Source organism: Anopheles nili, chromosome 2 (genome assembly GCF_943737925.1).
Source record: "Anopheles nili chromosome 2, idAnoNiliSN_F5_01, whole genome shotgun sequence".
Lineage (NCBI taxonomy): Eukaryota > Metazoa > Arthropoda > Insecta > Diptera > Culicidae > Anopheles > Anopheles nili.
In genome coordinates this window covers 71,129,442-71,157,379 of record NC_071291.1, presented here as the reverse complement: position 1 = coordinate 71,157,379, position 27,938 = coordinate 71,129,442, and the positions used below count along the sequence as shown (strand labels likewise).

The window sequence follows — 27,938 nt, the reverse complement described above, 5'->3', positions numbered from 1 at the left end:
TCCTTAAAGCTAGTCACATAGGATGATTCTAATATCTGCTATTGCTACCTTAAAGCTTTGTCATCGATCGATATTCAAATGATCGCCAGGGGTGCACTAGAGGCAAAACATCCGGTTCGCAATTCGGAAAGTATGCCGAAAACGTTCGGCGAAACCTATCGGCTCCTGCATGATAAGGAACCATGCTGGTCCACAAAAGGCGCCCTTCTTGTATTTGTACATTTTTGAATTTTCTGTAAAATTTGTACATCAGCTTATCAGTCTAATCGATTGAAAAAGGGGATAAATATATTAGTGCCATAATTTCATGGGAAAAACCATCTCACCATCGATTCCAGCCTGGTCTTGTAATCCCAGGTAACGGCTTCTTGTAACCCAGTGTCCTTTCTCGTAGGCCAACGCATATGAGTGGCGTATGGTATGAGACAATTCCAAAAGTGTTTGCTCTCCAATAAGCTCATTCCTCGCTCTGGAGCGCACACTGGCACGTCGTAACGTTTTCGTATCCACGCGATTAAAATAGGCAATTTATCTACGTCGGGAAAGGTGGCTAACAAGTACATCGGTTGTTCTGCTAACTTACGTAGTGCACGCTGTGTAGAATGAATTTAGGTTAACATCTACTTCATAAAAGGTGGTAAGATTTGCAGCACTTACTTTTAAAAGATTTTGCAAAACGGACAAATCCTTCGTATCAATGTAATCTACTTCCAAAGGGTCCGTGTTTTCGCACGTGGTATCCTTTTTGTTGTCTTGTGCCATCTGATCATTCCAATGCTTAATCTCTTGATCCCAAGTCATCTTCGTAAACTTCTCGATCGCACGATCAACGTCTGCCCGGCTTTCGGTTTGTTCTACTCCAAGTGCGCGCTGAATGGCACCCTTGATGGGACAAGATGGTTCTCTACGAGTATCGTTGTCGAGAATTTTATCGTAGTCAAATTCAAACGCCACAGATTTATCGCAAAATCGGAAGTAACGTTTGTTTAGATTGGTCATAGATTCCGTAACCAATGTGTCCAAGCTATCAGTTTCTACACAGGTGCACTTTTGTCCCTTCAGCAGCTTTTTCTGCATGTCGAAGCGCTTAAGGCATTCCGGGCATTCGCTGGCCGGTTCAATAACGGCCATCGTTACGGCTTCGTTAATGAGACGCTTAAGCAAGGATTCAACTTGTCGCTTACTATCCGCCCGTAATTCTTCCTCTGTCCACTGCGCACATTGCGCACGCACAGCTTGCATAAGGACACTTTGAGCCGGTGTGTCACGCTTTAGAATTTGAAGCAACTTCATGCCTTGTGAATCTACCTCGTGGTGTTTCGGACACAGCAGCTCGCAGCATTCGATTTGCGTGATCATATTTCTAATATGATCGTCCAAGAGAGCTTTCACAACAATGCTCGCGCTGGTGCTCGATTTTACGCTAGTCGTCGAGGTTGTATCCTCTGGTTCCTCAGAGTAAAAGTAGTATTCGGAAGAGAACAAGTTCCGCTGGGATCCGTTTCGTTTTGAAAACCAGCGAGATTCTTCATTACGAATGATAAATTCCGGATCTCGATATTTCTCGTAACGACCCAAAAAGTCATCTCGATGGGGCTGAACTTGGATCGGTACAGTATACCCCGTTACCAACACTTTTTGTCGGTTCATATAAGGAGATTTCGGGCACTTGCTCAACGTTTTTGGGCGATTCGTTCGGTCTTCTGGTTTCAAATCTAAAGATTTTTTCTTTGGGGGCAACACTTTCTCCAGACCCCGCAACGTGGTCATCATATCCAAATGGGCAATCGCAGATAGAAGCAAACGCTCGTTAATTGAATAATCTTTTTCTCGACCAGCGACTTCCTTAGCGGGTCGGCGTATGAAATGCAGTTCCAGCAAAATCCACACAAAAGATATATCATTTCGATTACAAAGGATCAGGGCCGTGCGGAGGACTCTCCTCGGGCATGAAGGATAAACGCCAAGGTTTTTGAGAATTTCTTGCGTACGATGAAATGTCCTCTCGTCGGTGTCATCTATGATAGCATCCAACAATTGGTCACATAATGTGCATTGCTTGTCAGTTAGCTCTTGGAACCAAAGAGGACTGGTTCGATCATGAAGAATCTTAAAAATTTTTGTCTCTAAATGTGTGTATGGAAACCAGAAAATGTAAGTAAAGCCATGGTGATTGATTAAACTCGCTTATCAGCATACCTTTCTCTTTTAGAATCAAGTGTAGCCGTTCCATGTAGTTGAAGTACGCTTTTACAGCAGCATTATATTTTCTATCAAACGGATTGATAAACTTCACCGAACATTTTCGTTCCCTTTTCTTTGGAAATGCTTGGTTAGATCAGCCGTGCATGTTACAATTTCAAAGTACCACATACCTGGATGCTAACCGTTTTCTTCCGTTGCTCTGTCTGTATCTGAGACATCCTTAAGATTTTAAACCCGAAAATAGTTGACTATTTCAAATACAATGAACCAAAATTAAATGATTTCAATACAAGATTTCAGACACGTTGTTGCAACGGTTAACAAAGCCAACTAATATAGCAAAAAAATGAACAGCATGTAATCGGTTTACTTTGCTTTCGCAAAAATTTATTTAAGATTTCACGCTAAGTAATATTTCAGTTTTAGAAAATAATACTTTGATTTGCGTAACAGAAAAAATAATAATTTAAAATTTAATACCGATTGCCAACCACGTGAGCCGAAGCATTTCGAATCGACCACTGTGCGCACACTGTTTGACGCGCCTGTCAAAATCAAGGATGTCAAAGTCTGCACCGCGCCAATCCAAACAATTTTTTTGCCGCTTCGACGCATTTTCTGGTGATTCCTTGTGAATTTGTGAAAGCAAAGCCAATTTTCTCCGTGTGTAATCACAAAGAGCAACTTAATCGGTTCCGGGAGCGATTTGCTCAGCCACCACGCAAAAGATGGCAGATTTCCTTGAGTATTCTTCAATAAGCTCGGAAGTCCGGGGCGCCATGGTAAAGTGCACTTGCGGACCGGATCCTCCTTCGCTTTTCCAAACAACTCACACCATACTTTGTTGCACGTGCATGATGATTGATTTCGCTTTCTTTCACTACTTTTAGTGCCCGGGCAAGCTGAAAATGACGGACACTTCGATGGTGTTCAAAAGCGACAAAACCGGTAAGGTCGAGCAAATCAACTCGAGCGACATCGAGCTGCTAAACTATCAACGGTTCGTCGGAAGCTTTGGATTGCGTGTGTTCCTCAAGAATGGATCATTACATCGGTTTCTGGGATTTACCGGCGACGAAACCAAGATAGCGGAGTTTGTTAAGAAAAACTACAAACTCGACATGCTCGAGAAGGAGCTGTCGATGCGCGGCTGGAACTGGGGCTCGGTGCAGTTCAAGGGAGCGGTTCTGAGCTTCGACGTGGAGAGCAAAACAAGCTTCGAGATTCCGCTGAACCACGTGTCGCAGTGCAATGTGGGCAAAAACGAAGTAACGGTCGAATTCCACCGAAACGACGAAGCCCCTGTCAGCCTGATGGAGATGCGATTCCACATTCCAACGACCGAATCGGTCGACATTGATCCGGTAGAAGCGTTCCAGGAAAATGTCATGAAGCAAGCCTCCGTCATATCGGTGTCGGGAGATGCGATTGCTATATTCCGCGAAATTCATTGCCTCACGCCACGTGGTCGGTACGACATCAAGGTGTTCCAGTCATTCTTCCAGCTGCATGGTAAAACGTACGATTTTAAAATCCCAACCTCCTCCGTCCTACGCCTGTTTTTGCTACCCCACAAAGACAATCGGCAAATGTTTTTCGTCATCTCGCTGGATCCGCCGATCAAGCAGGGCCAAACGCGTTACCACTTCCTGGTCACGCTGTTCAATATGGAAGAGGAAACCAACATCGAGCTGCCGTTCTCAGAAGAAGAGCTGAAGGAAAAGTATGAGGACAAGCTGACGAAAGAGCTGTCCGGACCGGTGTACGAGGTGCTGGGTAAAATCATGAAAGTCATCATCAATCGCAAACTGACCGGTCCCGGTACCTTCATCGGGCACACGGGCACTCCGGCGATCGGTTGTTCGTTCAAGGCTGCTGCCGGCTATCTGTATCCGCTCGAGCGCGGCTTCATCTACGTCCACAAGCCGCCGATACACATACGGTTTGAGGAGATTGCCACGGTGAACTTTGCTCGCAGCGGTGGCTCCACGAGGAGCTTCGATTTTGAGATCGAACTAAAAACCGGTACCGTCCACACGTTCAGCAGCATCGAGAAGGAGGAGTATTCGAAGATGTTCGACTTCATCGTGTCGAAGAAGCTGAACGTGAAGAACACCGGCGGGAAGGCGAGCTACAAGGACGATTTTGCCGATTCGGACAACGAGGGCGAACCGGACGCGTACTTGGCGCGCGTGAAAGCGGAAGCGAAGGAACGCGGCGAGGACGATTACGGCAGCGACTCGGAAGAATCAACCGACGAGGACTTCAACCCGAACCAGCAGGAGTCAGATGTGGCCGAGGAGTTTGACAGCAACGTGGAGTCATCTTCGGACGATTCCGACGACGAGAATGGTAGCGGGGGCAGTGACGGCAGCGGATCGGACGGAGGGCGACAGAAGAAACGCGATAAGAAGAAGGAAAAGAAGGAAAAAACTCCCAAAAAGAAGAGCAAGGGTGACGGTGAATCTAAGCAAAAAAAATCAAACTCGAAAAACGCAGGAGGCCCGAAGCGGCCAACCTCAGCGTTTATGTTTTGGCTAAACGCTAACCGAGAGCAGATTCGCAAGGACAATCCGGGGGTGGCGATCACTGAAATCAGCAAGAAGGCTGGTGAGCTGTGGAAGGAGCTGAAGGACAAGAAGGAATGGGAGGCTAAGGCAACCAAGTCGAAGGAGGAATATACGGAAGCGATGGCCGCCTACAAGGCAGCCGGTGGTGGTGGGGAAAAGGAGAAAACTGAGAAAAGGAAAAAGAAAACCACCCCCAGAAAGTCCGATACCGCGATGTCAGGCAGCGGGTTCAAGAGCAAAGAATTCATTGAAGGCGATGATTCGTCCAGTGAGGACGATAAAAAGAAGGCTGCAAAAAAAGCGAAACCACCTAAGGATTCGGAAAAGAAGGTATGTTAATGCCTGGCACTATTGCAGCCAGTCGGTGGTTTGCTGGATGCTAATTGGATTAATGTTTTTTGCAGAAATCGAAAAAATCCGAGTCGGAATCCGGATCGGAGGAAGATGATGATGAAGATATGAGTGAGGGTAGTGATTAAATTCGTTGAAAACAGCTCGCATCTCGAGCAAATAAACAGCGAAACTCCTTTATTGTTAGAATCAAATCCATTGCCGTTGTACAAATTTCTCCTTTTTGTTCCTGTGATCGACGCCCTCGCTCTCTTCACATGGTACCACCGCGTAGACCGCGCACTATCCCGAGGGTCCTTTCTTACCCAATCACAACACAAAAAAGAGGTAGTTTGTTTTACAGGAGGAATTATATTTTTATTCAGTGATAAATCGCTCTTATATCTGAAGTATATCACTATTAAATAAATGATACTAATAAATGTAAACTTTATTCACATTATATAATTTATCTGTAACTTTTTATCCCTAACGTAGTTTCATGTAAATCATTAATTTACAAAAAGAGCAAAAAAATACCATAATTTCAACATCCAAAAACCGATTTAATGCATTAGCTGATGCTGGTATCAAGCCGGCATTGAGTTAAAAGCAGAATTTGCTAACGGTTTCTCTCCCTGGTGTCCCACCAGCATAACGTGAAACGCGGCAATGGTATCCTATGGGAAGGCTCACGCGGACCTTCCATGTGACCCATGCTGCTGTGCTGCGTACATTTCCTCTCGCAGGCTATGCTTCCCCTAAAGGACGCTATTACCAAGTCCTAAACGGTGCCGTCGATGGGAAGGATACGGTAGAAAGTGTGCGTAGAGGAGAAAAAAAAGGAAACACACTGTAACAGCCGGCCTAGGTTGCTACCCTTCGGCTTGCAAGAGCCGCTTGGGATGCATGTAAGCGATGCATCGTAACATATATGAAAGGGAGCAAGAAATCTCGTAAGGAGCCGGCGTTTGTGCCTGCGAACTGGATTTCGACCAGGCTTTGCAGTTAACAAATGTCTTAGAACGCGTCCTTCGCTGCTGCCATGGGAAGCGAATTGCAACAAGCGACAGCCTTTGGTTGCCTTTGTAGGGCGTTTTTTTCCAAATGGTTCGGGCATTGGCGGAGATCGCCTGATGATGGCCGGCTGCAACGCGAGTTACCCTTCTATGTTGCCAAGCGTGTGGATGGAAGTAGAGCAAAGCGTCTATGGCGCTTCCATGGATAGCGCATAACTCAAAAGATATGAAAATGCTCAGAAAAAGGAATGTATATTATAATGTTTGTATTGAAATGATCGTTTAACTTAACTCTCTTAAGTCGGTGAAGGAAAAAAGGCAGCAAACGTCTACCTGCCGTAGCCTCTTAATATCGTATTTCAGGTTCCTTCCACGTATGTGGTTTCTGATTTTGGCGCCAAAATTGAACATGAAGCTGCACAAGATAATCGCCGCAACGAACTCTTCGTGGGTAATCAGTTTACAATTTGGAGAAACTACGTATTACTATAAACGTAGCAAGTTAATTTATACAGTAAATAGCTAATATTATATTAATAGTGATAAAATATACTGCTTTACGAACTGATTGTGCGTCCTTTAGTCAAACCATGGACTATACATTCCTACCTATTGATGTATTCATTTTCTACAAGAATAGATTCTAAATTTTTTTTAAATTGCCCTTCATAAAATCTTTCATAATAAAGCTTTTTAACTTTACAGCCAAATATATGAGTGCTACAACGATTATATCAAAGCATTAAATGTCTCAATTATCTTCTCAATAATGCTGTGTAAATAAACTGCATAGCAAGAAAATGTAAATAAGAAATGAGTTTAAAACCCATTTGAAACATTGTTTGCGTAAATAACATCGGCTATCTCGCTGCATGCTTTATCATAAATTAATTGGGGATGCCCTGACGGCGTAGGCTTGGGTTGCAGAAAAATACGAGGCTTTCCTTCGAAACAACCCACAGTAAGTAGCCTAAAAATCAGGGAAATGACCATGCAATACTGTCAACGATCGTTTGCTTTCATAATTAATTTCTTTACCGTAGCTGGTAAATTTTGAGCCCGCGAGATAGTTTTGTTATTTGTTTCATGTATAATATTATGCCGTAAATAATAATAATGCCGGCTGTGTTTTTGAAAAAACTGACGTTTACCAGACCACTCGGCCACGAGTGCTCACGTACACCAGTGAACCTTGGCAGTAGGCTGCGCGAGTGTCAGTGAGTTCGTTCGCGCCAGGTTTGGGTGCACGGCGAAGCAGACAAAGCTGCTTTCCCTTTTGTCTTCGATTCTTCGAAGTGCTTCTAGCAGTACAGTTCGGTGAAGTAAGTGCTCTTCCTGTCCATAGGAAAAAAAGTGGTCATAAATTAGGCATTTTGTGCGGCTGATTTCTCCAAGATCTTCTTCCGGTGAGTCGAAAATCCCCTTCTACGACTTATGGTGGTGATGTTCAAAGAGTATTTTTCGCGCTGACCGCAAAAATCTGTGGTGGTTTACGGGTAAAAAATCGCCGATTTCCGAACGCCTCGCTGGCGTGGGTTCGCTTAGAAAATCTACTATGGCGACATATTGGAAATGTATGGCGGCGCGGCGGCTCACAAAACGGGCCGAATTCGTGTAAATTACGTCCGGCCGCGGTCGGTGGTGGATGAGATAGTTTAGTTGAAGTATTTTTGCACCCGCTGCGACGCATTTCACGGCTGTCCGCTATCTTTGGCGGAACAGAAAAAATCATCGAAAGCCAACATGGCTGAGGCGGTCCGGACTATGGCTTCCACCGTCGGTCGCATTAAATATGGGTGGATTTTTGAAAAATAATTTTCCTCTACCGATCGCACCGGAGGGGTGAACTTTCTTCCACAATCGTCCTATTTTCGCACCCCCGATCGATTGGCATCGGTACCCCGTGGTGTACGGTGGAAAATTCACGAAATTGGCTCGTTTCGCGCCAAAATATTTTTCCCATATATTGCCGTACTAGAAGCGAACGTTCGTCCATCTTTTACCGTGGGCCCAGCACACGGCTACCAAGCAAAGGCGGCCGTGGTTCTCACCTCGCGCGCGCGCCTGTGTGAGGAATTTTTTCATTGAAGGAACGGAACTCACCGCTAATACGATAAGAGGCGCTGGTGCTGGCTCGCTGTTGGCTCTCACGCTTGTATGCGCGACTTCCAATCGCTATAGGAAGCAGGCGTTGAAGAAGGACCTGGCTGTGTATAGCTCGCCCGTAGGCGTCGGTAGACTTTTTGAATTTTGCCTTCGAAATCGGTTATCAATGGCGGCGTGCTTTGCCCGTGTGTATGCTGTGCTGTTGGATTTTTTTCACTGTAATTTGTGGTCCAACAGCATCGTGTTGGGTGGGCATTTTATGCTGTACCATTGATTCGTTCTATATCGTTTACTTTCACATAAATACAACAGCGAGGGACACGAGAAAAATCCATTTTATTTTTCTTTCCTGCGATGCAACGGCTTTGGCGGCGCATGGAACCACAATTTTAATAACGCAGGCGTTTCGGAGGCTTTCGTGCGACATTGATCGAGGCTGCACCGGGAATATATCATGTAATCAATTCTCCGAAAAGCCTCCCAATCCCGGCTGGGTGGCAGAAATTGTGCCATTTTTTTCGGATTGAAATGTAACTCCGTAGGCACACAACACACGGGGGCCATCAGAAGCGCCCGCGTAACGGCCACCGAGCGAATTCCGGTCGGTTGTTTTCCCGCTCTTTAATGGGCCCTTTTGCCAGAGCAGCGCTTGAGCTTGCCCACTCTGTGCTAACAGTGGAGGCTCTCTTTCTGTCGGGGCTAAAGCAAATGGCTACCGACGCCGCGTTGCGAGCAGGACACAGGCCAACTCCGCCGTCGATTCATGCGGTTTCGATGCAAACGCGTATGTATGCGTGCCTCGCAGAGGGTCCCGTGTTCCGGTAAGCGAGCGATTTTGTGCGAGCAACGGCAACGCGCAGCAGTACCTGAACCCCCGGGGTGCGCTTGTGTGCGTACGTGCTGGCTGGCACTCAGCATGCTCTCAAGCCAGGCTGGCAGCCAAGGGTGAGTTCTCGTGACCGTTGGTGGCGTTGGAACGCGCTCTCGTACGCGCTTACTGCGATCAACGCCGTTCAGTTGCAGTGAGTGAGTTGTTCGAATTGGTTGTGTTTTCTCGAAAGTATCTGGTGGCTTTCGAGTGCTGAAGTGTGAACATAAAGTAAGTGCTAACCTTCTACCAGGCTTTATGCTACCTTTAACGGTTGCTTCCAAACACGGCCGGCACGTAAATACGCTGTAAATTAATGTTGAAATTTGAATTGTGCGTCCATCGACCGGCATCGGGGCCTTGTTGTGTGATTTCGCCGACTTTTGGTGTGCGTTGTTCTTGGATTATTTCTGTGTGCGTGCACGCGCGCTCCGCTACGGTTCCACCGGGGCCGGATCCCTGTGGGTGAAATTGTATGACGCGCACGCACGCTGTGTTGGCTTGATTTTGAGTGGCTTTATGCCGCCGTTGGAATTCAGCAAACTCTGGCACCACTGGGATGGAACAATCGGTACAAACTGATGTCCTTCCAATGACATTTTTCGAGGAAAAAGCTGAGCCCGATTTCCCCGGGGTCCTCGGATGCGCGCGTGGTGCCGGAAATCATCGGCGTCGGTTTTTCCTAAAATTAGTGTTGTGTTGAAGCAAGCGTCATCTGCGCGGCATTTTCAAGTGCGGGTTAACTTCTAACGGCTTTTCATGTATAAGTTCGTTATTTTAGCTTGTGCAAGAGAGGATCTTTGCCGGAAAGGGATAACCAATTAGAGACGTTTTTTTAGTAAGTGACGCTCTAAGAAACGCGCTTCGTTTCACACGTTTTTTTTCTTTTCGTGCCCGGATCAACGAGGTCGATTTGATTTTTCTAACGGCCCAATCCAAGCGTGCACAAGAGTGACGAATGAGACCTGTGGCGCGGTTTCTCCAATACCAACAAGCAAGCTAGCTCCTACGTTGAACGCGCGAGTCTGCTATCATCATCGACACAAGCAAGCCCGCGAACTCACGGGTTTCTGATGAACGACGAGAAAGTAACGCCTCTTCGAAACGTGCGTAACGCGTTACTTCTCCACAGGGAAGAATGAGGATGGTTTCAAGTTATTTCTTTTAAAAATTAAATCTTTTCTCGTGCGCTTGCAAAAAACCAAATCTTTCTCGTGCGTGGAATGGTGGAAGAATTGTAGTCTTTTCTGTGTGTTACACAACATTCGGGTGATGTAAATAGGCTTCTCTTTCGGGTCCTCCATTTTGTGCGTGTTGTTCGAAAAAGGACACCATCCAAAAAGACAACACTTAAAACGAGCGTGCAATGGTGGAAGATTGTTTTGCCTTCTTTTCTTATGAAATAAGCCCATTCAAAATGCGTTTTGCATCATTTCTTTTAAATTTTCCGTTATGTGTCTGAAGATATGCAAGCCTTTGGAAAAAGGAGACAACATCCGTTTACCACAACGGTTGGGCATCTTTACCCATGTATTCGTCTGTCGTCACTTCAGTTAAAAAGCGCGCGCATTTTTCCGAAGCGTTACACCCTTTGCTAGCTTGGTGTGATGGTGAAAAGTAGGCCTTGTGTAAGCATTCGTTTGAAACGCAACGTTGACTAGAGGTCGAATTCAGCTTGTGAAGAATTTGTTACACATTGTAGGATTTTTTAAAAACATGTACAGAGGAATATAATTTCCTAATAAATTATTAGAGCACATTTTACAAAGACGACAAAAATTAGACTCTCCCCAAACAATAACCGGAATAAGGTTACGAAATGGTTCTCAAAAATATCTGTCCTAATTCGGGGAGATGTGGTTCATTAACTTATCGTCTTTGCAAATTGGCGTGTGTTTTTGGTGAAGAAGAGATGAATATATTCCTTCCACGCTTATTCAGAACCGATTGCCAAGTGCTCACGACGACGCTACCGGACGGATAAGATACTCGAAAGAAAATCGCATGAAACGGAAGCGTAGGGATGGGGGGGGAGTTGGTTTGCTCTCAGCAGACAGCAAGAGCTATGGCGTGTTACTTTACCTTACTATCTTCCTGTCGCGCACGTTGCTTTACCGACGATTTCTCGACGTTCTCCGATTTCATCAGATATTTCATAAGAAGGTACGGTTGCGCTCAGCACAAAACACCCCACGTCAGGATCGCGGGGCTGTTTGCTTCTCTTGTTGGACTCTCGAGCCAATGGCGCGACTCTTCTGTATGAGTTAAATGAAGTGCAGGGAAGCTTTGGGATTGATTTGGTCGTGGCCGAGGGAGGGGACGGAAGAATCGGACACGTTTCTCCTATGTAAGAACCTTTTCTTCAGTGGACTTCAGTGTTAAAGAAGAAGGTAAGCAACCCAGCGGCAGCAGCTGCGTGTGCGCGTCGCATCATCTTTTTGAAAACCTGCGTCGGTTCCATTCTGTGAGAGAAGCCACTCGTCGTGGGAATGTTGAATAAGGGGAGATTGGAGGAATAAGAGAAGCAGGGAAGAGAAAGAGCGCATAAAGTAGCATTTATCAGCATGAGCAAAATAGGCCCCCCATCACCACCAAATATGTTGAACGGTGGAACAGGCGGGGTGGCAGCGTGCACGACATATCGATGGATGAGCAGAATGGGAACGACACGCAAGAGCGAACGAGAGGGAAACAAGCACCCGAAAAAGAGGAACTACGAGAGAGCGAGCATACCACATTTGTGTCGAGTTCCTTGCTGGGGTCCCTGTTTGTGTTGTGTGTCTCGTTTTGCCAGTGGCAGCATGGGATGATGATGATATGGATGGGGGGTGGGTTTCGGTCAGAGGGTTTTCAGTGCCGTTTCACGGTTTCAGCTCTTTAGCCGTCCGTTACACGCACACACCACGCGTGTTTGACGCGCGCGGGACGATGGAAAGCATGTGCAGGAGCAGAAGCAGAAGCAGCAGTAGCAACAGCCAATCGGTTGCGGGAGCAGCGCAAACAGGACACATCAGCAATAAATGCCATCAACGTCATCATCTTATAATATTTTCTTCTCGAGGTTGGCACTCATTTTGGTGTGTGGAGAGTGCGTGCGTATGAGAGAGCGTGGCGCCCTCGGTGTGCCTTTTTTTTGTTCGCCCAAGGGCCGTTCTATTTCGAATTGATTTGGTGTGTTTCGATATTACACAGATTTTGAACTTCTGCGTGGGAATTATTGTCAAAATGCTTTCCTTTTGCTACTCGTGCGCTCTCTCTCACGTGGCAACGAGCGCTATAGGGGAGTTACGATGCGTTTTTAGGGACGGTTTGAATAATGCGGTCATTGATCGGGAGAGAGCATTTTCATGCTTTTAAACAGTGTCCCCCGTAGCATTGACCACTGTCGTCATTGTGAGAGATAGATTACCCGCGCGGTACTTGAATTGTTTAATGCGCAAAGCATATATATCATGATGGGCTTGTTTGTTTCAGTAATGGAGGGAAGGTGAAAGGAATGTAGGCTTTTCGCCCTCCGAATAAGCGCCACAGCGTTATATTTTCATGCAGTTCACTCGTTTCATGCTGTTGCATATTTTAAATTCCTTACATTGTATGCCAATGTCAAATATATTAATTTAACAAATTTTTTTGTTCGATTTGTACTCGTTTGTACAGGAATATTTTAAATTGTTTGTGACGAAAACCTAACAACAACCAAGAACACCGCGTTAAAAATGGCTGAGAAACCAAAGCGTCCTCTGTCCGCCTACATGCTGTGGCTGAACTCTGCCAGAGAACAGATCAAGAAGGAAAACCCTGGAATCAAAGTGACAGAAATCGCCAAGAAGGGCGGAGAGCTGTGGCGTGGAATGAAGGACAAGAGCGTAAGTATCGTTTTATTGTTTGCCGAGCGTTACATATTATGAATGTTCTAGGGATTGCTGGTTACTAACGCACTAACCGCCGATTTTATTCGGTTTTACCCATCTTCCCAACAGGAATGGGAGTACAAAGCAGCCAAGATGAAGGATGAGTACAACAAACAGATGCAAGATTTCGAGCGAAACGGCGGCAGCAAGGATGTCGGCGGCAAGAAAAAGAAAGGTGCAAAGAAAGTTGCCAAAAAGAGCAAAAAGAAGGATTCGGAGGATGAAGATGACGAGTCGGGGGATGAGAGCGACTGAACTAATCACTAACCTTAAAATAATTATTTTTAATTTATTGTGTAAATGTTCGGGGCCTTACTTCAACAACAAATCACAGCATCTCTGTCCTCTTACACAAACAAAAACCCAACAAAACGCCGCTACTGCTTCAGATCTCTCCTGAAGTGACCATTCCTTAGTTTTCCCTCTTTTCTCTACCCTATATTGTCTTGTCTCTTCTACGTCTGTCCCAGTATTCCCACCCAGATTTGCGTTTCCAGTATAAGTAAAGTAACCCGAAAAAGGCTTTCGATAGTTGATTAACCTTTTAATTTTTTCCCCCAACTCTCTCTGCTACTACTAACACCACTACTACTACTGATACTGTTTCTTTCGCCATTGCCACCGCGTCACACACAACTTTACACAAAATTGAAAACAAAAAAAAACAAACTAAACGTAAAATGACAATTGGAAAATAGAGTTTTACCTATTGAAAAACCTAGAAAAACCAGGCCAACGCATTTTATGGGAAATCGAATAACAGTTTTATTCTGACGGGTTCCAAACATCCAGCCAGCGGTTCTTCCGACAAGTAAAAAGACGTTTTGTGTAGTCGAGGGAGTGCCCTGCTTGTGGAAAATAGCCAGAAACATCTTTTCGGTAGTATCGAAAATGCTCTGTTTGGGAAAAGCAGGAGCCAGAGAGGTATTGATGTTGTTTTGGTTGGTGATTCGCTATTTTGGGGAATATTTTTTATGAAACCTTTCCAATCTACAGCATATTACTGCACAGCAGGAGGTGCGCATCAATCTTAGTCGATCGACCGAGAGAACGCACTATTGCGGTGCATATATGTGTGTTTGTGTACGTCTTTCCTCTAAAAACTATCCACATGAATTTTGTGTGTTGCTAAATGTTGACCAAAAGTGTGCTAGAGAAAAAAAATAGAGAATGGGAAGAGAGAAGAAAATAACTACCTACCGAATTGTGTATATGAGGCGTGGTGTTATCTTTTTGTCCACGAGCCCATTCTGTATTGAAATGTTCGCGTACACGTGCACACATAGTCTTAATAGATTTTGGATAACAATTTCTCGTTTGTGTTCATTGTACACGTTTCCTGTTCTGCCTTAATGCACATCAATGCTAATCCGCCATCGACGAATGAAATCAAGTGCAGGATGCATCGCTTCTGCGGCTTGCTTTTCTCTGGATTAGCTTCTCAATTCATTAGCATCCACCTGCTTCATCATGCATTTTAAACCGATTTATTCCATCACAAAACCGCCACATAGTTATTTTGAATGATATAGCATCAGAAAAGCGTGCGTTTCGACGCGAAAAATTGTTCGTCAAGAAAAAGCTCTAGCTGAAGAAAAAGGGGAAAATTTTTATCATACGAAATGGTGTTGTTCCACATTAGAGGAATTATATTGCGAACGAGGTGACGATTCGCCTAACTCCGTTCTTCTAATGCTGTTAGGTGAATGATGATCGTCGTATTTTTATTAGCACCGACCGACACGTTTAATGAATAATGCACCCTCGAGCCGGTAATATAGTTTTCAGATTAGTTCTCCAGTTCGTGGAAGCAAATGTCCTTCGTTTTTCGTTGCTAGTTTAGTATTCTACCCGCGTAAAAACACGGCACGATGCATTTCGACGAAGAACGAAACAATAAGCATACGTTTTTTTGGAAATCAGTTAATATACATCCAACGCAAAGTAGAGAAAAGCAGCCACTAACCGACAGTAATCTATATTATTATGTTTGTTTTATTTTACGAGCCTCTAGAACCTTTTTGCCAATATTATTTTTGAAAACGAACAAAAAACGCCTCTCACCTACCAGCCCCAGGCATCTCTCCTGACGATTTCCTCATTTTGTTTACTCTTTAGATTTGTGGCACACACAACGAATCCTTAAAAGCATTTTTACCATACTAAATTTGATTGCCAATTGATCTCCTTAATTTTCGTGTTTTTTTGTTTCTTTTTCAAGGAAGGCCGTGATTAGATAATGATCACTGAGCGTAAAAAGAGATGAATAAGAGAGGAAATAGAAAGGAGAAAGAGAAATGAATATATGCAGGAGGAGGAATGAGTGTGGAAGCATACGAAGGAGAATATGCAAAAGAGGAAAGGAAAGTGGACAGGAGGAAGCTGAAAAGGAAGGAGAATGAATAGTAGTGATGCGCATGGTGGTCTGCAGTGTGCACTTTTTTTTCGAATCTGACAAAAGCATAACTGCTAAATTTATATATTTGTTTTAATTTTCAATCGATTAAGTGAGAGTGACAAAATAATATAAAAATGAGACAAAATGCAACACTTTTACGAAAGAGATAAATTTATTCTTAGTGGTAGGAATCTAGGGAACACAGTTTAAGGAAGGGGAATCATAATTGATATACACCTTTATACATCAGCAAGGAAGTGTAACCAAATGAAGCGATACACTGTTTTTACGTACAACTTTTTTTTAGTATCTCGAATAATCTACACACACCCACACAAAACATGTTAGTTCTGTAAGTTTGCTGCTCGGTATTTAGCTCAACACGAATGGAAAAGTTTGCATTCTATTTTACTTTTTCTTGTAAGGTAGCATCATTTATGGGGTGAATTTCCCGAACAATGGACTAAAGCAAACTTACTGATCTAATGCATACACATTTTCATACACACCTTCACACATTGACACACGTCAGGAATGTATTAAAATCAGTTTATCATTTTCTATCGCCCATTAATTCGCTAGGGAAGGACATATTTTTCTGAAATAAGAAGGGAGGGGAGAATCTAGTTAGGGATTACGAGCTAGCAGCTAGCCAACTGTGTGCGGTAGTTCGAGGTCGTCTCGTGCAACAGGTCGCGTATAGGTCCACTAGAACGTCCTGTGGAACTGCGAGAGGCTCGCGTAGCATCTGAAAACGGATATAACTCATTTTATGTAGCTTTTTTCGTGTGAAGAGTGCGAGAGAGAAAGAGAGAGCGTAAGAAATCTCACTCCGTCGTTCCCCGAGCGATGATTAGTGACCCTGAGGCCAGTGCAGTCTGCAGCAGCAACGCAGGACGCAGTCTAGTTCTTAGCCATCTTTGATTGATTCAATGCAACTCAATCTTAAATCCCCCCAGTATGCCATGGAAAGCAGCGTGTGCACATGCCTCAATGACGGTGCGAGCGCATGTGCTAACCGTTTAGTTTTTGATAAATTTGAACAACAGAGTTAAAAAGTCCAATAAAACATTAAATAATTCTTTATTAGCAAGGAATTAAGAAAAAAAAAAAAACAAACAGAAGATACGCTCATTTCCAAGGAGTTTGTATTGTTACGTTACTAGTGGAAATGCATTTAAATTTAGTGGCTTAGAGATCTCCTAATTTGAAACGTGTTAAACGTGCTTGGGAACTGGAGTTGGAAAAATGCGTGTGCTTCGAAGACGGACGGTTAACTATTATGGTAGCTCTAATCACATCTTTCTAGGAAATGTTCTGGGATGTGTATCCTCTCCATAGGTTGGAAGGGATGAGAATAAGCTGGGATAGGATTGAACGTGTGTTATTTGTTGCTCAAGTGCATTTTTTTACTATCTTCAGAGCTGGGTTACATGTTGATACTGATTTTCAAAGAGTCACGTGGGCGAACGAACATCAATTGTTTCGACAATTTTGCTGATTTTTCTATCTTGCCATGAATGTGAATCATGAAGGTTCTTAGCTATGTAATAACGCGATTCCTTTCCTGTTTATGACGCATATGAACACTGAAATTGATCGATAGGCTAAACAGTTAGACATCTGCGAGGTGGTTGGAATGGATTTGTGATTGGTTTGGATGGGTGGCGGGTGGATGCAGGTTGGGTCCGCGGTCATCGAAAGAAAGTAATAGTATGTGATGTTGTTTTGTCTTGTCGTGTTTGGTGCAATCATCATTAGTATCCTTGGTTCGTTTCTTTGCTCGTTTTATGTTGTGTCCTATGTTCATTTGTTTGTTACTAGAGTGGTTTGTTCCTCGGTATAATGCGATCGACGTGGTTTGATGCTCATCTAAATTGTATGTCTCGAAATTCTTTGTTACACTGTCCTCCACAAACGTTATGTGTCCCGTTTATGTTGTTTTATTCACCCCCGTAGACAATTTGGCGGACAATTAGACAAATTCACACTCCGCCTACACGCACTACTAGATACGGTAGGAATTACAAACCGACGATATATAACTGGTCCAAAGGTGTGGCAGAGAAATGCGACCTAGCCTCTGGTTTTCCTCCGTAATAAACTAGGACAAAAGTTTTTGAACCACAGTTTGTATCGATGCGAAATTAAGCGTAGCAAAAATCATGAACCATCCTACAAACGCCCCGTAACTAAAAATTGTTGAAGTAAGGATCAATATAGCTGTATAACGAATGGCAGAAACGAAAGTGCAAAACAGAAAACGAAACGAACTCCGTGCACAGCAAACTCTCCGTGGCATTTTACAGGCTAAAAGGGCCCGTAACTTAACGGTAGCCCACGAATGATATATTGGTAGCTTAAAATTATCTATCGGACGGAGTGTTTGCGATCTGCGGCCTGTTCGTTTTCCCTTTCACTTTCTTGTAGCTCAAGGAAATAAGTAGAAAGAAGATGCTAACACACGTGTGCGGTGGTACCATGTACCTTCATATAATGCGCGTATGAGGTTCGTCGTGAAAGGTTCTATGATTTTGTTACTTCGTCAGCTACTAAAAGGCTCTGTGGATGTACGAAAGAAAAGACAACGTAAAAAATAAAGAATGTCGAATAACCGTTTCTCGTTTATCTGCGATTACATGTTGAACCGTAATGCCAGGCTTCTTTTTCACCGTACAGCGAGACCACGTGCAGTTACTCCGTTTTAAATTGAAGGCAGCCCCCCACGCGAAACTTACCGCTTTCATTGCATATTGGTAACGGACTTGTGTAAGGACATAGGAACAAAACTGTCGCTTTCTCTTCAGGTATGTTAAATCTCCGGTATAAACCATCATAGATCATGCGGAAAATGATCCAAAGTACTTTATTATATTACGTTTTTCTATTAACGGGCGCCAGCAATTCGAAGCAGGCGAATTTAAACCTCAAAACCTGAACGTTTCTTTGCTGACGTTTGTTACGTCAAGGCGAAATCGTGTGAGCAGTGTTTGTGTACGATTGTTTTGGTCGGTATTGTGTTGTGAGCAAGGAATTGAACAGTTTTTCGGAAAAAGCAGTGTAATGAACCCTTTTTTAAGCCACAAATAATCAAAAGGCTCTCATACACGTGGCACACGTTTGCGTATTCACATCGGAAAACCTCCATAAAGATAAAGAATCTCTTTTCGTGTACGACATACGTTCGGCTTAGCGAAAGAGAAAAGAAGGAACGGTCCTTTATTTAATGCGACCGGAGAGATTTTTTTTTCTGTTTTAACATTTTCGCAAGGATCCGCGCTCGCCCGGTTTTATGCGCTGAAGTGCTACACGTTCGCGCGCGGGTGTGTTGCGGAGGTATTCGAAATTGATTTTTTCGCTCTCGGGCTTCTCTGTCTCTCTCTTTCTCTCTCTCTCGTGTGCGCCTAAAGGCTGCAGGACTCCCGGTGACGGGCTGGGGCTGCAACAGGACACCTTCGAGTTTCGGCTTGCCAAGAGAGCAGGGTTTATTGTGCCTCCCACCCGTGTGTGAGTGTAGTGTGAATTACCCTTCGCGAAGGATTGCCCTTTTTGCTAGCCGAAGCTCGGCCGCGCGATCCTTGCACTTTCGTGACCTGCGAGTGTATGTGTTGGGGGCGCGCATCGCGGAGTGCAGTTTTCGAGAGCCTTGTTGCCTGCTGTGAGTTGCAAATCTTATCGACGGGCTCGTTGTGGTGGCCTGGCCCCCCTGTTTCAGCCCGAAAAGCGGACACAAAATTGTTGGCTCAAGGATGGATGCGTAAGTATATCGGATCGGTCGCTGAAAAGCCCGATAATAAACCGGGCTATCGGTTGTGGTGGGTTCGCTAAACCTCATCCGCTAATATATTTCACCCAGCTGAGGTAAAGGGGCCTGGCAAAAAGGATTTCTAATCGACTGTGCTGCTGTGTATTTTCAGCTTGCTTGACGAGATCGAGTCCCTGGAGGCAATTCTGATGGAGGACGTTCACATCACGAAAACTGCCAGGTAGGTCGCGAGATAAAACGCGATGTTGATAGCCTAGAATTATTGATTTGTGTCCCCGTAATCCGCGGAGTGCGTGTGTGTGTCCTCGACCAAGCAGTGTGTGTGTGTGTGCGCGGGTATGTGGGTGATTGGTTGATGTTGCACAATATGACGGATTGTTTTGTTTTTTCTTCTTCTTCTTTTCCATTCTCTCGACATCCGGTTTTGGTCCATGCCCACCCACCCGTGAAGTGGTTTTCCGGAGATGATTGAAACGACCGTCTTCCCGACCGTCGGTGAGGAGGTCGATTCGCAGTACGTTTGCATCACGCTGCAGGTGATGCCATCGGTTGGCTATCCGGATGTGCGACCGAATGTGAAGCTGAGGAATCCTCGTGGTCTGGATGACAACATCATCGGGCAAATTGACCGGGCCGTGCAGGCAAAGTTGGCCGAATCCATCGGCCAACCGGTCGTGTTCGATTTGATCGACATCATCCGGGAGCAGCTGACGGAGAGCAACCTGCCGTCGGGCCAGTGCGTCATCTGCCTGTACGGGTTCCTCGAGGGGGACGAATTCACGAAAACCGTGTGCTTCCACTACCTGCACAGCCACTGCTTGGCGTGTCACATCAATGCGTCGAAGCGCAACTACGAGGAGGAGCTCGACAAGCTGCCCATCTGGAAGCGCAAGGAGACGAAAGCGTTCCAGGCGCAATGTCCCGTCTGCCGGGAACCGATCGACGTCGAGGTGGAACCGCTGATGCGCTGCCGTCCACCGACGGAACGCGAGAATGCCCCCAAGTTCCGGGTGACGGATGCGCTCAAGTCGCTGCAGGCACAAATGACCCGACTGTTTATGCACCAGAAGAGCCGCGGTGGCATCATCGATCTGGACGCCGACGAGGGCAACGTGATAGCTATTGAGACGGAACCCGCTAACGGCGAGGTGAGCATGATGATTGCACGTGTTCATGGCGATGTGTAGCACTAAAGGGTTTTTTTTTATTCCATCGATAGATCTCCAAAAGCACAAACGACATTGCGAATGGTCCTGGTGGGGCGGTGATTCCGGACGGGAAGCCACATAATCACGCCCCGGTTGGGAGCAAGAAGCATGGCTCGAACGCACAACAGCAGCAGGCGGCCAAAGGCTCGTCAAGCTCGAAGGGTTCGACCCAGAACGGGCGCCATCGTAACACGCAAACTGCCAATGCTAACACGCTAACGAATGGCACGGATGCTAGCGAGGATCCGGACGCCTGTTCCGATCCGTGTTGCTCCGGACGTGATGATCACCGTGGTGGTGGAGGACATCGTAACCGGCGGCACAATAATCACCATCACGGACGGCATCAGCGGCATCATCATCACCATCATCATCATCATCATCATCACCATCAGCACGCGCAGGGACGTGGATCGAATGGGGGTGCTGGTGCGGGCACGTCGAGCGGTGCCGGTGGTGCGGCCAAAAATTTATCGAGTCCCTGCGCATCGGATGCCAGGTGACAATTGTTGCCCCCGGAACACGTTCAGTGCAATACGCTTCAGCGGGAAGCGTTGGAGGAATCATACCGGCCACTATTGGTCCTGTATGATGGTGTGTTGTCATCGCAACACCCGGCGTACATCTGCGCCACCCATTATCAACATAATCATTTGCCAAAGCGGCGCCATCACCAGCAGCAGCAGCAGCAGCAGGAGCAGCAGTCACAGCAGCAGCGGCAGATGGATAATAACCGCGCCATGAGGCCGATGATACTAATATAACATTTAATGCACTGGAACCGTACGCAGATTTTCACAGACAGTCTCCTAACTACTCTTATTCGTACCACAATAATCTACACTACACGTAATCGTAATCTAGCCAGCATAATTGCTGTCGATGGTAGAATTTTTGATCGATGTCGACACCACGCCACGGTGTCGGTTCCTTACGCTACCGCTCGATCACCGGATACGCTGCAAGGGCCAACGAGCCGTTCTACAGAGTCCACTGACACGAGGGAATGTCCAGGACGAAGCAAGCTTCCCGCGAAGGAAGCGAACGTGTGTATCGTGAATGTGCTGTGGTGTCACTTTCTGATAATATTGATGTCCTGCTGGAGGAGTACGTACTTTAAGCTAGTGGAGCGGCGGCAGCGTAGGTGGAAGGCGTTGGTAGACCAATGTGTTCGCTTCGTTCACCACCGTTTGGTGCTGTGTTTTTTTAGAGTAGCATACGTTAGTACTTATTTAGTGTGCCCAGCGTGGCCGAGTTTCGTTCGCAGGCGCCTCATTGGGGACGAGTGTCCTGTGGTTCGGTTAGGTTCGTCCCACCTGCGGTTGGGTTTAGTTTAGGTTTAGGTGTGGAACGTGTACCGTGATTTAACGCTAAGTTTACCTACCATTTCGAGGGAGAAGTGCAAGCTACAATAGCAACAGCAGCCGCAGGACAGCAGATAGATAGATGTGTATTTATTTATTACAATGTTTACTAATTGTGTGTTCAACCGAGAGAGCTTTTCTTTTTGTCTATTAGTACACCAGTAAGATTTAGTTAAGTTCGAACGTACAAAGGGAAAGGAAAGCGAATGTCCCTTTTTTATATGCCAAGACGATGACGCTCGCCACTGTGCGGTAATCCTTGAAAGCGTAAAAGACACAGGTCGAAATTTTCACCTCTCTATAGGCGTGAAAAACTCAGAGCAATACGAAAAATCCCTAAAAGCTAACGATTGGTTGTTTAAGCTTAAAGTCAACGTTTTACGCTTGACGAGTTATTATTTCTTAAATTTTTTGTAGACGTTTGACAAATCAAATCAACTTACCAGGCGCTGCTGCTGAGAAGGATGTTAACGTATCGTCGCCGGTAGATTAGATTCCGCAGAATCTGATTTGTATCCGGAGCAGCCGTTTGTATCGGGTGAGTAATTGGAAATGGTAATTTAAAACATACATCAAACGCGAATCCTGCGTGCCAAACAAAACAACATAAAAGAATAGCCCACTAAAGTGTATGTGAAGTTGCTGGCACAAGAAAGCTTGAGTTGAGTACATGGTAGTGATGTACCGATGTACCGTCACGTGTTGAGTGAAGGGGCATATTTGAATCTCGAAGGGCAGTAAATTTAGACTAAATCGTATAACGTACCGGAAAGCAATCCTAGACGGGCGATGCTTATCCGTATCAGTATGGCAAGAAGGTGGGCAACCTTTTATCGCGGTCTTTACGAGCAAAAAAAAAAGATGAAATTTGAAGAAAAAAAAACTCGGCAGAAGTCCTTTCGAGTCTCAGCCAATATAAGCAAATAATACGGTGGAAACAATGTTCTTTCTTATAAAAACTAAAACAAGAATGTTAGTGGAACACATATTCTAATCGGAACCAGTAACAAGAAATACGGTCAAATACGATTTGTAGCAAGGACATAAAATAATGGATACCATTTCAGTAAAAGTGTAAAATTTTGCAAGAAGATGTGATGGCAGCTGCAAGCGTCAATGAAACATAATTTGGTAAAAAAAAAAATACAATGAAGAAACGAATAACTGTCTCATGCACATAGAGAAATAAATGAATCCCCTTGAATTAAATTAGCTGCGACTAGATGCGTTCATTTTATATCGCTTAGTCTGTTATCAGTTTTTCATAGTCTCTTTTGCTCGCTAGTCTCGTTAGTTATTTATCAGTTAAGCTTATTTTTTCACGTGAGCTGCTTAATACGAAAGTCAAGTTGTTTAGCGTTACAAATAATGTTCAATGAAAAACCTTCCATTAGTCTGTAGGGTCAGGTCATTAACAACTTCTACACGGAAGGATGAGGACAATGTGGAACAGGACTAATGGCCGGAGTCATGCAGGAATGCAGTGAGTAATGTTGTCATTACGAAGGACACCATAAATAATTTAAAAAGAAGGGCGTCCATCATTAGTTTGGGTGATAATTTGAATGCGATCCAACGTCGCCAGGGTTTGGGAGGTAAAGCTGCTTCCCTGATGAGTCATGGCACGATTTCTGCCGTGGAAAAGAGAGACTCAATTGCACGATAAGAAAGGCTCGTGCACTCCACCACGGTAACTTTTCGATTCCCCCATCAAACAGGCGGTGCTTTTGCGACAGCACATGACCCACGTGCCGACCAATTTCAATCACCGGCTCCACGGAGGGAAAACCTGTTCTCATCGCTTTTCACCTATTTTCTTCGGTCGGATCAACCGCCCGCAGTCCGAAGCTATGGCGCCTCTGGAAACGGCTTTTTTTTGCCCGCCAGCTATCGGGGCTCGGTTATCTAAAGCCTAAGTCGCTGGTTAGAAATGTCCCCTTCGTGGGGGCTGTGATCGACTGAAGGATGGTCACACCCGGGGCCACCAAAAGGTTCCCTTACCTTACCGAATGACGCATCCGCGCATCGGGAGCGTATCTTCGCGGCGTACACACGACGTACAACCACTAAACACACTTGCCTGCCTGCGGATGAATCATGGAGAAGAGAATCTCGCTTTACTCCTAGGAGTGGTTCTCGCCGCGTGTTTGACGAGTTTTCTGCTTCCGGCACAAAACAGCGATCGCGTATGTACGCTACGATCGCGAGCCGTTCAGTCTGAGTTTGAGCGCGGAATTGGACGGTTCGTTGGTTGGTGCTATTTGTGCCCGTTTGTGGTCTGCCGTCGAGGTGCAGCGTGTTTGGTGCGTTTCTTTGAGTTTTTTTTTGTCATGCTGACTCAGCGCTAGTGCATAAAGTATGGAGGGGTTTGTGATATTGGTTTCGATTCGCTGATGAAAGCGATTTATGTGCGTGCGTACGTGTGTGTGTGTGTGCGCGGAATAGTGCGTTGTGCAAACAAACAAAAGCCATAAGCGACGGTTTCAGACAGTGCTGTGCGCGACATTTGCAGCAACATTCGCAGCCTACTCGGTTCCAATCGATGGGATGCGATTTTTGGTTCTGTTTGAAAAAGTTTTTGCCCGATAAAAAGGGGCACACATTTAGCACGTTTTATCTTATCTGCGTCGCAAGAACGGTTGCGTGTGTGACGGTGCGTAGTGATCAGATTTAATCAACTGCCACTTAGGCATAAGGCCCACCTAGATGGGGTGGTCAATTGAGCGTGTTTGATAAATTTTGTGTCACCGGTTGTGTTTTATCGCCAGCACTATGAAACAACGCATGCTTTCTAGGAATACACGCTCCCGATAGCACTTATCACCCAGAAGAGAGAGAGTAACTGGGTAGGGAATTATGTCACCAAAGGGACGGTTTTTTTTCGCTTTACACAGGGTAAAGTGAAGCATGCCGTTGGAATGCCTCAACAAATGCGGTGTCCGATGCACTAACCTGTTTTGGAGCACCCACACGGTATGCAAATATTCGTCGCTCAGTTCGCGAATAAATCAAAGTAAGATAAGCTCGAACGTTGGGGTGTCTTTGCAAGCTGTGGGAAGAGAAAGAGAGAGAGAGAGAGAGCAAGACGCCTTATCAGCCGAAGCTAACCGATGTTTGTTTGACATGATATTAAAAAAGAACGTTCAACAAAGCAGAAGGCCACACTTCCGCTCGGTTATCGGTGTTTGATTTGTGCAATTGCGGTAATGCATTGTTAAAATTCCATCATCATCTCATCAGGTGCACCTCATGGAGCACTGTCAATAAATCTATCTAAAGATGGGGGGAGGAGAGACATTAAAGTTCGTTTGATTTGCTTAATTGGAAGCGATTTAAGGCGCCATTCCTTCGCCATCGAAGGCCACGTGCGCATGGTTCGAAGAAATTGGCATTCCAGGGATCTGGCGAGTCTAGGGTGCCGACAGAGGAGAAGGTTTTCTTCTTGTCGATTGGTCGTTTTTTTCCCCCCCACCCTCAACGTCTCGCCTCGTCATCTTCTTCGTTGGGTTGGCTTGAAAGGAACCGGACGCTCGTGGCAGTTCACGGCCCCATCGGGATGGCCTCTCGATGGCTAAAAGGGCAATGGAACCGTGGACGGGGTTTGTGCTCAAGGATGGTGATTTTCACTTCACACCGAGCGGGAAGAGGAAAGGCTCGGATTTATAACACCATTTCTCATCCTCTCCCACACGCATCGCACCCCGCGGTGATCAATCGATCGACGAGGCAACAAGTGCGTCGTCCTTTTGGGGGTAGAGGGGAAGTCTCGTTGCAATTCGAACCCACACCAACGTTGCGTGCGGCAATGTCATTCGTTGGCGCCTTTGGGTGCGAACGCGTGGTCCTGTCTAGACGCAACAATATAGGGGTAGCAGCAAAAGCAAAAAAAGGGGGCTTAAAGAAATGAGATCAACAAGAAACCCTGGGGAGTGGGCAAAAAAAAAAGCCCAACTGCACGCAATGTGTGGAGGACGATTTAATCGATCGCATTGCGCAGGACGATGACAGACGGAATTTTGCGTTGATGGGTTGCGCGATTCGGTTCCAGGTTGAGGGAGAAAAGGTAGCGTAAAAATAACAACGAAAAAAAATGGACAAGGAAGTTGAACATTGTGAGGAGCACGATCGGTTGTAAAGTAGCCCTGGTAGTAGATAAGGTTTTTGGGGGGTTTTTTTTTACTGGAAAAAGTGACAAACACATTGTCTCTGAGTAACGGATCGATACAATAACAGCGCAAAAAGGACAGGGGACAGGGCCCGCTTCGAAAACATTCCGATAACCAAAGGTGAATAGGACGAAGTTACATACGTTAGATAGCATAACAAGCCTCGTAAAGGTGTTAGCAAGAGCATGAGGGCATTAAAATAATGTTCTCATAGGTGAATGATATTAACTTTGAATCGTATGGGCGTTGTACTCGTCCTAGTCAACACTCAGAGGTCAATGAGGCTGTATTTCGCCATCACCTCCTTGTAGAATGCACTCCAAAACCTCCTCAAAGCCGACTAAGCGCCACTCGAATGCAATCGTTTATGCTGCTCTCTCTCAATCTCTCTCTCTCTCTCTCTTACGATAACCAGCAAGGTGACAAGGCAAACCGGAAACTCACAATGTAACCGGAGGGGGGGGACCTCGCTTACTCGGAGCTGCATTTGGCACATTTGGCCTGCAAATTGATTTATCGAACGCAGCCGCACACGAGCCGTTTTTTTTTTCATTTAACTTCATTTTCGCCATCTCGTGTATGGTGCATTTTTTTTTTCGTTTCTTTCTTCCTTGGCCCCAAGGGAATGTTGAATGAATTAAAAAGGCCCCGCGAGCCTTGGCCGCGCACGATCACGCCCCGTAACAAAGACGATCGTTGGTGAAGGACACTGTCCCTTTTTTGCTACACATTCCACCACATGGCGTACGAGTGTCCTTGCAGGTGACCTTCATAAGGGCGCGTGCGCTCGATCATGGCCATGCGAGTAATTAGATCGCACGATCGGACACCATTCCAAAATTGTGTTAAGTGCATTTTGGTGAGTGAATTCAGGCACGCCTTTTCGTGTTACAATTATCGCAGCATCCTGCGTGGACGAATCTTGAACCTTCTGTTGGAACTTCGGCGTGGTAAAGGTTTTGAAGCCGTCCACCAAGGACTGCTGGGTGTTGTGGACTCTCAGGAGGATCATGTAACCAGGATCGCGCTTGGTAATGCTCCATCGGCACGGTAGAAACCCCCCGCAAAAGCTAATCGATCCGGATCGGAGTTCATTCACATCCGCTCGTCGAAATCATCGCCACCACAAACGCGCACGGCTTGTGACCGTCCGTGACACAAACCACCGGCAAGGTGAACGGCGCGTCTTACCAGGCGCAGCACCATAACGTGAACCTCGCTGCTTGCGTGTGATGACGACCTCCAAAAGGTGTGCTCTCCAAAGCTCCTTTAGCTTGGCGCCTGGTGGCTGTGGCTGTGGTTGTCACAACACCGTGACACTGACACGGCGGTGGTGTCGCTTTCGGGATCCAAAAGGCGGCACATGATTCATCGACCGATCGGTTGGGGTCCTTCTCAGCTCTGTGAAGGTCTCTTTAAGGGGGAAGCGGGGTTTCTGTCCGACACAGCACCGGACACCGCAAACCGGCATCGTGTGTAGCACGAAAAAGACAAACAAACAAAAAAAAAGACACACTTCTCCTACCAGGAGCACGCGGTGGTACCAGATCCGCGATTACCTAATTTGGAAGGCAGCATGTTGCGGTTTTACGAGCCTGCGGAACCAAAATCCACCGTCCTCTCGGGGGTTAATGGGCTCAAACCACAACGGGGGGGGTAGATAATTATTCAATTATCAGGTGTTCAGGGGGTTGGTTTTTTTTCCTGATTTGACGGTATTACGGTGTGTGGCGTCGATTGGGCGATAATTTGCGCGTGATTTTGATCGCTTTTCCGCGCTCACCTAACGCAGGTGTCGAATCGGAAAAGGAGACGCTAATTTGACGGTAATTGATTCGATCGAGCAGCACTACCTGCTGAACCTTACCTGCCAGGATATCCCAGAGAACAGGAGCCACAAAAGGTTGATGGTGTGGCCTACAGAGGAGGAGTCACATTGGTGTGACCTTGAACCCGCGTCGAAGATCACTCGATCACGAAAGGGGACCTTTCTGAACGCCCACTTGAACGGTGACACCAGCATGAGA

At 45.8% G+C, this 27,938-nt stretch overlaps 4 protein-coding genes across 6 annotated transcripts; 3 read left to right on the top strand and 1 right to left on the bottom strand.

Annotated features, from left to right (window-relative positions):
- Positions 1-49: 49 nt before the first annotated feature.
- Positions 50-2,423, bottom strand: LOC128721294 (uncharacterized). The gene is made up of 5 exons (XM_053815033.1): positions 2,376-2,423; positions 2,200-2,317; positions 658-2,126; positions 327-593; positions 50-262 (listed from the first exon to the last, which is right to left on the bottom strand). The coding sequence occupies exons 1-5, from the start codon at positions 2,421-2,423 to the stop codon at positions 50-52; spliced, it is 2,115 nt and encodes a 704-aa protein (XP_053671008.1).
- Positions 2,424-2,933: 510 nt separating this feature from the next.
- On the top strand, positions 2,934-5,554 carry LOC128721293 (FACT complex subunit Ssrp1). The gene is made up of 3 exons (XM_053815032.1): positions 2,934-2,987; positions 3,096-5,105; positions 5,180-5,554. Exons 1-3 carry the CDS (start codon positions 2,934-2,936, stop codon positions 5,252-5,254), a joined length of 2,139 nt encoding a protein of 712 aa, XP_053671007.1. The 3' UTR covers positions 5,255-5,554.
- Positions 5,555-7,417: 1,863 nt separating this feature from the next.
- LOC128721567 (mobility group protein 1A-like) lies at positions 7,418-15,224 on the top strand. Of its 3 annotated transcripts, none has more exons than XM_053815333.1 (3): positions 7,418-7,530; positions 12,756-12,964; positions 13,079-15,224. In XM_053815333.1, exons 2-3 carry the CDS (start codon positions 12,815-12,817, stop codon positions 13,262-13,264), a joined length of 336 nt encoding a protein of 111 aa, XP_053671308.1. In that variant the 5' UTR covers positions 7,418-7,530; positions 12,756-12,814; the 3' UTR covers positions 13,265-15,224. The 3 variants fall into 3 exon arrangements, with proteins under 3 accessions (XP_053671308.1, XP_053671310.1, XP_053671309.1); XM_053815335.1 differs by having other exon boundaries at positions 7,470-7,530; positions 12,800-12,964; XM_053815334.1 differs by lacking the exon at positions 7,418-7,530 and adding an exon at positions 9,252-9,329.
- Positions 15,225-19,156: 3,932 nt separating this feature from the next.
- On the top strand, positions 19,157-20,884 carry LOC128720238 (E3 ubiquitin-protein ligase RNF25). The gene is made up of 4 exons (XM_053813897.1): positions 19,157-19,164; positions 19,325-19,393; positions 19,625-20,321; positions 20,393-20,884. Exons 1-4 carry the CDS (start codon positions 19,157-19,159, stop codon positions 20,882-20,884), a joined length of 1,266 nt encoding a protein of 421 aa, XP_053669872.1.
- Positions 20,885-27,938: the final 7,054 nt, after the last annotated feature.